The sequence below is a fragment of the Camellia sinensis genome, chromosome 8, assembly GCF_055761805.1.
Source record: "Camellia sinensis isolate YWXY chromosome 8, ASM5576180v1, whole genome shotgun sequence".
NCBI lineage: Eukaryota > Viridiplantae > Streptophyta > Magnoliopsida > Ericales > Theaceae > Camellia > Camellia sinensis.
In genome coordinates, this window is record NC_138968.1 from 91,467,917 (window position 1) to 91,477,362 (window position 9,446).

A 9,446-nucleotide genomic window follows, 5' to 3' on the forward strand; every position below is an offset into this window, starting at 1 on the left:
TTGCGTAGCAACCCTTTAATGTTTCTGAGTTTTAAAATCTTGAGTTTTGGGTGTAAGGACGAAAAATGGAGACGCAGAATCACCTAGAGAAGATTGGGCTGGAGCAGCTGGGCCTGTACGTGCGGAATGGGGGTCACACATGCTGGGTGAGGGGTTGCATGTGTGGTAGAGAGATATAAAGGTGAATTGCGACTATAGCAAACCGCACGTGCACTAGGAGTTCCTGCATGTGTGGGAGGAAGGCTTCACATGTGTGACCAGACGTGTTTTAGACCTCGAATTTCGTGCATTTTAGCCCCTTCGCTAAATTCTTTCTCATCATCTCTCATATCTCTCTCTACAACTCTTTTTCTGTCTTTCTCTCGTCTCTCTCTACACAAATCGATCAACCCCTATATCTTCTTTGATTCAAGCAAATTTATTGAGTTTTTTTACCATAGTTCCTTAGACCAAAATGACGAGTATGTCGAGGGCGTTGTTTTGACTAGTGGAGATCGATTTTCGGCAAGCTCGAGATTTGGGGGTTTTGAGCTTGGGTTCTCCTCTTCTCTCCTAAAGGTAGGGATTTCGTTACTATTTTTCAATACTTTGCTCTAGATAGATGTAGCATTTTCCTACTGCATGAAAACAGGAGTTTGTTGAGAATTTTTAAAAGGCATGTAGATCTGAGTTACGTTGAATTTTGAGTGTTAATCTAATGGTTTTTTTTGTTGTTTATGAAATCTAGAGATAATAACACATGTGCGTGACGATTGAAATTTGGAGATATAATCCCTAATTTCCAATTGAATATTCATGATGATAAGAGAAGAGATAGCAATTATATAATTATTGAGACTATTATGAAATAGAACATGATTTGTGGTGATTTAATTTAAAAGCCCTAATTTTACTTGTCTATGTAATCACTTTGAGAATGAGGTAATTGGTGGAAATTTATGCTTATTGAGTCGTATCGATTATTGCAAATTCAATATTGTGAAATTGTGATGGAAAGAAAATGGATGGGTTGTTATGTAATGGATCTATACCAAAATTGTTGGGGAATTAAATTAATGAAATCAAATTATTGAAATAGTAGAATATAAATAGACAAATGAAGGATAAATGATTATATAATTAATTGTTGTGAAACTTGTAACATGAAATTGAAAGGAGAATATGAAAGAGGTAATGGTCTTGAACTTGATTTATGTCGAAACTATTGGTGATCGGAAATAATGAAATAAAGTATGGAATTGCTATGAGAATTATGTTGTTTCAATGTGAAAGTTGAGTCATTATTGTATAGAGGTTTTGTCATTGGCCAACAATGGAGGATGATATTGCTTGTTATAGAATTGATGTAGAATAGGTTGAAATGAAACACTATGTGTTGTTGGTTGATTGTGTAATTATGTAATCGGATGAGAATGAATGGAAGGAAGTTCAAAGGTATGTACTGTGACATGTGATTATACTGTATAGAGGTAATCTGTTCCTTTCAATTAGTGTGGGATCTCCCGGACAGGGGGGTCCGAGTGTGCCAAACAGTATGAACCCCCAATCTAATTCCATGAGTCAATGTGAAACAACATAAGAGTCCAAATCTGGCACTTCTATAGAAAATCCACTAATCCTAAGAAATTCCAAAAATAAATTACATCACCAAACTCAGAGTCGCCATCTAATCTTTTAGGGAAAACTAGGAAACTAATGACTCGTACCTAAAGGCTATGATCCGTTGTAACCAAAGTGTCATGGCTCGAGAAGTCATGTATGAGGGGGCATGTCATGAATTGAGCACTGCTGCCCACTTGATCAAAGATCGGCCTTTACTATTTCATGATATGGGGATTATTAGCACGACATGATCCTCTCTACTATGTGGAGCAAACAACTATAGACCAAATCACCTATTTTGAAATGTTCTAATCTCTCTGTATATTTTTAGAAAAGAGGGTTAGGGAGGCATGAATCTCATGAAAAGTTGAAACTTTTGCCTTGCAAAGAGATTCAAACCATCCCAACTTAAGCAATGAGACCTCCATACAATGAGCAATTAAAGAGATATAGCAAATAAGAGCATCGCTTCATGATAGCATGCTATACATAATAAGACGCAATCACAAGTAGGATGCAAAGATGAAAGATACTCACCTAGTACTCCTCCACAGCATGCCAAAAGAGTGAAGGGCTAGAAAGCAATGCATGATTCTAGATGCCAAACTAAATGACATGCAAAGAAAGATGATAGAAATGCTCATCGAGCACTCCAACCAAGCGAAAATGAAAAATAGGCTGAAGTAAGAAATGCATGATCCTAGATGCAAAATCTAATGCAAAATCTGTTCACAATGAATCCTAAGGGGCTTTGGACACTACTAAGATGACACCAACAAAACATATAACACATAATTTAATACAAAAATTTATGGCCCAAGCCCAAATGCATGTCTATAGACTAATCATGGGATCATGATGACAGTAAAGTCAAATTTAAATGATCAAAAAAAGTAAAAGAGTTGAGAGTAAGGGTGAGGAGCAGAGAGTGACTCGTCCCACACAGCAATATAATAAATGGAAGGTAAGGAAATGAAGAGACAAAAATAAAGAAAACCCAATGAAGATAGGTAGGTTCTCTCCCTCTTATGCATTAAAATGAGTATAAACTATCCAAATCCATGAGAAATAGTGATGAGAGGGGAGATCTGGCCTATGCTCCTAGTGAAAGCCATATTCGAGCTTCTATATCATTAAAGCTTGCAAGAATGGTAGAAAAGGGAAAAAGTCTAATGAGAGGAGGGAGACTCTGATCTTCCTATTCATTAAATAAAACGTAAACCGCTCAAATCCATGTAAAATAGGTTCGGGAAGAGAGAGACTTCCTTTTCTCATATAGGAAACTATGCCTGGGTTTCTAATCCATTAAAAACAAAAAAAACGAAAGCAATTCAGAATTGGCTAAAGCCGTTAGATAGACCTTTACTAACTATAGAGAAAGTAGAGAGAGAGAGAGAGAGAGAGATCAAACTAAGCTAGCAGCAATTTCCAATAAATTTCCAAAGCAAAAAGGTGTAGATAGGCTTAAAATTAAAATGTAAGTAGGGATTGCCTCTAGAATAGTAAAGATAGGCCTCAAATTGATCACAAACTGTAACTCAAGCTCCCTCTAATCAATAGAAGTCTCCTAGCTACAAATCATGTAAGCAAAGGTAGGTCAAAAGTAGTCCAAAAATTCTCACTAAAATTCCCTCTTTTTATATATTTGATTAAAAATGTTAGAGAGAATATTGGGGATTATTTAGGAAGTCTCAAATTTTGAACCTTTCTTTCTTAAGAGGGGTGGTTATTTTATAGGCATTTGGGACTTGGAATATACCTCTAGTTCCCATGGATCCTGATGGTATATTCTAAGATCCATTGGACACCTGACAAGAAAGCTTCTTGGCTAATGTCGGAACAAGATGCCCCCGATAATATAGTGAAGAGTAGTTCGACAGACCTGAAGACTCATCCACAAATCAAAATTATTTAGTGCATTGCTTAGAAAATGTTCAGTAGAGTAGCAAAAGATCCAAGCATGCGTCCACGGGCGAAAAAGATTTGGCATTTTTCAAAGAAGATGTCCGGCCGAGCAAGAATCATCCGGCTGGTTTTCTTGAAAGGTTTCTCCTATTTTTCCATTCATTCTGGCTTTCTAGGCTAACTTCTTTTGAAAAGTGGATAAAATATTTCAGGAAAACATATTGCCTAGAATCACCAAAATGAATGAAAATGTGCCAATTGCCTTAAAAATATTTTGAAAATAGGTTTTAGGTTCTAGAAAGTCCCTTATATGTTACTTGGAGTGACCTGTTGTATCTTCATTGGGAGTTTTAGATAGAATGCCCAAGTCTTAAGGCTGGTCTATAGTTGCCTCTCTTTGACAGAGTTTGAATCGTCATTTCATGACGTGAGTGAACGTCAAAATCCGAAGCCAAGCCCTTTAATGAGGATATAAGACGCGAGCAGGGCAAGGCAAGTTTGTTGAACCTTTAGGTGGCCTACATATCCCATTGCAAGGAATCAAACGTGTGTAGTTTAGGGGCGGATGCAATGCAAGAACTCGAAATTCATTTAAAAGTTGGTCTTACACACTTCGCAAGGCCGATGGTTTGAAAATTGTTTTTGATGAAATACAATGTCAGGTAGATGGAATGATGACAAAGGCATGATGATGGAAAATATGGATACGAAAATGATAAATTCGTAACCATCAGATAACAATCCTAAATGCATTTCACGCAAACAGGAGAAGCATGCAAGATGTGAAGATAGTAAAGTTGAAACTAGCAAGCCTGGCTACCATGAAACGAGATGGGTAAAGTTGTAGCCTTCCAAGCTCAGGTGTACTTTATTCAAAAAGGGGTAATATTTGTAGCCTCCCAAGCCTAATCACCTGGTGGTGAAAAAGGTGAAGTCGTAGCCTTCCAAGCCTAGGTTCACTTCGTGCAAAAAGGGCAATAGTTGTAGCCTCCCAAGCCTACTCACCTAGCGGTGAAATGGATAAAGTCATAGCCTTCTAAGCCCAAGTGCACTTTGTGCGAAAGGGGTAAATAGTTTTAGCCTTCTAAGCCTAGTTACCTAGCGGTGAAAAGGGCAAAGTCGTAGCCTTTCAAGCCCAAGTGCACTTCGCGCAAAAAGGGTAATAGTTGTAGCCTTCCAAGCCTAATCACTTGGAGGTGAAAAGGGTAAAGTTGTTGTCTTCCCAACCCAGGTGCACTTCATGCAAAGGGTAATTAGTTGTAGCCTCGTAAGCCTAATCACCTGGCAGTGACAAAAGTAAAGTCATAGCCTCTCAAGGGGATTTGTAACTTGTAAAAATATTTGTATTCTATAAACGGAACGGTTTGTATCTAAGTAATAACAAGCCTAAACATATTTCATATGAACAAGGTGAGTGCAATAAATAGATTGTAACCAAGTTTTTGTTAAAGAAAAATTATAACCAAGTGATGTATAGCCAAATGATGAGTGTGACCAAATGATGTAATATGATTGTAGCCAAATGATGAATGTAACCAAGCGATGAGATTGTAGCCAAATGATGTGAAAGGATTGTAGCCAAGTGATGAATATAACCAAGTGACAAGATTCCAACCAAATGATGTGAAAGGATTGTAGCCAAGTGATGAAATTGTGATTGTAGCCAAATGATATGCAAGGATTGTAGCCAAGTTATGAAATTGTGATTGTAGCCAAATGATTTGAAAAGATTGCAGCCAAGTGATGAAATTGTGATTATAGCCAAGTGATATAATAATGTGATAGTTGTGACCATACATGATAGATGCAACAAATGGTGCAGGTGTGATACGAACTGTAGCCAAGTGCATTTCATGCGAAAAAGGTGAGATATGACAGATAGCAGGTGATAGATTGTAACAGTGATATGATGCATGTACATAAGTGATATAATAGAAAAGTAATAAGATACACCTCATAATCAGGAAGCGATGTGCTTTGACAATGATGATCTTGTTTTTGGGGCAAATTCTGGTAATGTATTGATTTGAATTCTGTTAACCCTGATTTTTTCTGAGTTGACCCATATAGCTTTGTTCAATTATGTTCAGTTCTGCTTAGTTCTTACATTTTCCCGTGCTTTTCCCATACGTGTTGAATAAAATGTTCAACCAAGATGAAGTTGTTCGGCCGTGGAGTTCCAGGGACATTGTTTCCAAAATTGAATCTTACTACTCAAAGTTGTTGCTTTAGTCAATATTGCCTGTATTTTCTTTAAATTTTTAGTCTCAACCCCCTTGTTCTTTCACATGCTTTTAGAGATTCCTCCATCTTTTCTTGAATTCCCTTCTTTTTCTCATGTTTATATGACCTTTAGGGTTGCCTACACTACTGTGAACACCCTTCTTCCCTCATTTCTGATTTTTACGCTAGAAGCCTTATCTCTCCTCTTGTTTTTGATCTACTCTTCTCTCTCCTTTGGTTGATCATGGTGGTTTTCCATTGATTTTCATACTCTTTTTTCCATTTCTTTAGATATGCTTTTCTTTATTTTAAAAAGTTTTGTAAAACCTAATCATGGGTTGTAATCTCTGTTTAATGAAATGAGAATCCTTTGAAAATGCTTTGCACATGGATGTGTTGGATTGGCATAACACTTGAACAATTTTGTTTGATCCAAAATAAGGAGATTTTGAGAATTCATAGAACCTTGAATCAGATGACACCACTTTCTGAAAATACAACTCGATAAATAGAAAATACAAATGAAACAAACGAAACCAAGAAAAGAAGGATAAAAAAAAACTCAAAATACAAGACCACTGTAACCGCCAAAATAATCCTGCCAAGGGAGAAGGATCCGGCCTAGATGTCCCCCCATTGAAATATTTTGGCTTGTCAAAGTAAAGTCCGCCCGTCCTCCTCCAACGTGTACTAGTCATTGTCTTGTGCCCAAACTTTTTTCCTTTTCAAGCACTCCTCTGCCATTTCAATGCCCAGATCAGTAGCATTCTTTCCTCTTCTATGTAGAAATGGATTCCCATATATTTTCGAGGCTTAAAGATTGGATAAGTGGTTCAAACGGGTGCGACAGGCTAAACTTTGTCAACTTCAGCCTTAACGTGCTCTTTCACCTTTGTCAAGTTCCTTTGGACTTCTCATTTCTTCATGTTACTACTCGGTTTTGGGATTTGACAACTCATATTTTCTAATTTGGCTCTCAGGAGATGTGCCCGACTTTTGAAGAGTTTTGAGCATTGATGAAGTGCAGTAGAGATAGGATCATTTTGCCTTTCCCTCGAATTAGCCATTGTAGCATTCTTGCCCAAATTGGCGGGTTGTCCCTAGGAAAGGCTCGGTCTATGATTGCCGGGAGCTTTTCATTCCTTATTTGGTGCATAGATTCTTTAGTTCCTGTGACCGTAGTGACAGTTGTTTCCAGAGGCAGCAGAGATTTGCCGTCTATATATGCATGTTGGCCTATTTCCTATTGGCCCTGAAGTATCGGTAGATCCAGTGTTGCTCTTGTTGAGGTGGCTCAACTTCTTCCGGAGTGTTGGTGTTGTATGGGCCTAGTATTGTCAAAGACCTTGATGGGTCTTGACGATGTTAGCATCAAAGAGACCGAGCACTTTGCAGGTAGCCCACTAGTCCTTCAACTATGGTGTTTCCCACCCTTTGCTCACTTTCTGTTTTTCACATCACTCGGACTCTTAAGACCCATTTTTCTCTATTTCCATTCCCTTTTTTTTCCACTTACGTCACATCTCTTTATTCTCTAATCTCTATTATTTTTCATCCCTATTGAGATATGGCTCATTAGTAGTACCTACTGCTCGGTATTTTGTAGTGTCTTACCACTCCAAGGCTCGTTTGGTGAACTCTAGGATAGAAAGGGAGTCGTATGATTGGATGCCTACTCGGTCAGAGACTGATATCACTTAGAGGTGCCCTTGTTTGGATTTACTAACCATGATCTATGGCATGTCCCAGAGCCTAGCGTTTAGATGGTTGGCCTGGTTTGTAGCATGTATTACTTCCCCTTCAAGTTTAGGCGGTAGTTTGGGCAAGAACAGACTTGTCCAGTTGGACCCACAATGTACCAAGTTGCCTACTCTTTCTGTATTAGCCATTTTTGTTGTTCCGAGTTGCATAGGAGGGGGAGAGAGAGCGAGAGAGAGAGAGAGAGAGAGAGAGAGAGTTCTTGTCTCCATTGACTGAGTTTAGTTGCACCTTATCTGATTAGTACCTTTTTTGGTTGGAGGATGAGATGCGTGTTGTTGAGGCGCAGATGGCAGACTCTAGGAGATCAAAAAGATATAAAAGACTAACGCTTGACTTTTTTACTATGCCCCTAGTTTACTGTTTTTGGCATTTTATTTAAAGAGACTTTTGATCAAAATGAAACTCTTAATTAAACATGCGCATTCCACTTATATTTTGAAAAACACCCTTTGTGTTCCATGAATGATCAAATGCTTGTAACAAGTAGAGCGAGAAAAACTAGACATTTTATTAAAATAAAGTCAAAACAATTTTCAATATGGTCAAAACTTGACAGGCATGGAATCGATTCCTAGAATATGCAACCCTGGGTCGAGACCACACAGCATCTTACCGCAATCACTGTAGACCACCTTGAGTTACCAATATGCTTCTTACAATTGTGTCTTCGAGAGCATCTCATGCAGACACAACCCTAACATACCATAGAACTAGAGTGCTTGTATTTGATCATGGCATGGATGAGTACAACTTGAAATGGACATGGTTGAAACAGATGATGGACATGGTTGGGATGGACATGGTTAGAATGGATATGATTAGGGCCGGACTTTAGAATAAAGTTTCTTACATATCCCAAGGACGGGAATTAGGCCTTATGTAGTTCACAGTTAGGATCCACTCAGGGGTTTACACTCTCCTTTTGCGCTCTAACTTTTGTCAAAGTTTCCCTTTCAGTTTTTAGACCTTGCGAGTTTTTTTTTTTTTTTTTTTTTTTTTTTTTCATTTTGAATGCTCTAATTGTTGCTTGGGTTACCCCTTCTAGTTTTTAGCCTAATGGGCCTCTCAAGGGTAGTGCTTTTTCAGCTTATCCATGTTGACTGGTTGTGTGAGCTCCAATCCATCCAAATACATAAGAATAATCGCTCCTCCTAACCAAATGGTCTTGATGATGTAGGCACTAGTCCAATTGGATTTGAACTTCCCTTTTGGATCATGAATGGATGCACGGTTATCTTTCAACATTAGATCACCTTCTTTTAGAGCCTTATATTTGACTCTCTTGTTGAATGCTATAGGAATCCTACGTTGGTAACCTTGAATGTGGCACAGTGCCTTCAATCTCCTTTCATCAAACAACATCAACTAATCAAACTGACTCTTCAGCCATTCTGCTTATGAAATCTAGCATTCGTCCATGATTCTTAGTGATGGGACTTCAATTTCAATAGGTAAGAGCACCTCCATCCCATACACGAGTGAGTAGGGTGTTGCTCCAATATATGTTCGAATAGAAGTCATGTATCCCCATAGTGCAAAAGGCAGCTTATCCAGCCAATCCTTGTAAGTTTCAATCATTTTTTGCAGAATGTTTTTGACGTTCTTATTTATAACTTCAAGGGATCCATTGGTCTGTAGCCTATATCTTGACGATTTATGCAAAGTCATGTTGTATTTCTCAAGAAAATCAGCCACTTTCCCTTTGAAGTGTGAACCGTTGTCCCAAACTATCTTATTTGGTACCCCATATCTGCAAATAATGTTGTTCCTGATGAACTTGGCCACATGCGATGTCTTTAGTACTTAGTAAGACTACGCCTCAACCCTTTTGGTGAAGTAATCAACAGCAACCAGAATAAACTCATGCCTATTGATCCCCTTGGTACAACAACCCCATTGATATCTATTTTCCATGCTAAAATGGCCACGTTGAGATCATATTGTAAAGCTTGGAT

At 38.2% G+C, this 9,446-nt stretch overlaps 1 protein-coding gene across 1 annotated transcript; it reads right to left on the reverse strand.

The window, feature by feature from the left end:
• Nucleotides 1-8,556: 8,556 nt before the first annotated feature.
• On the reverse strand, nucleotides 8,557-9,159 carry LOC145797883 (uncharacterized). The gene is made up of 2 exons (XM_082885316.1): nucleotides 8,966-9,159; nucleotides 8,557-8,836 (listed from the first exon to the last, which is right to left on the reverse strand). The coding sequence occupies exons 1-2, from the start codon at nucleotides 9,157-9,159 to the stop codon at nucleotides 8,557-8,559; spliced, it is 474 nt and encodes a 157-aa protein (XP_082741442.1).
• Between the last annotated feature and the right edge of the window lie 287 nt (nucleotides 9,160-9,446).

Excerpts from the sequence above, each read along its gene's own strand:
- LOC145797883 (XM_082885316.1), bottom strand. The coding sequence starts at position 9,159 with ATGACTTTGCATAAATCGTCAAGATATAGGCTACAGACCAATGGATCC. Across the intron at positions 8,837-8,965 it reads GCAACACCCTACTCACTCGT|GAGATTGAAGGCACTGTGCC; the intron begins GTATGGGATGGA and ends GTTTGATGAAAG.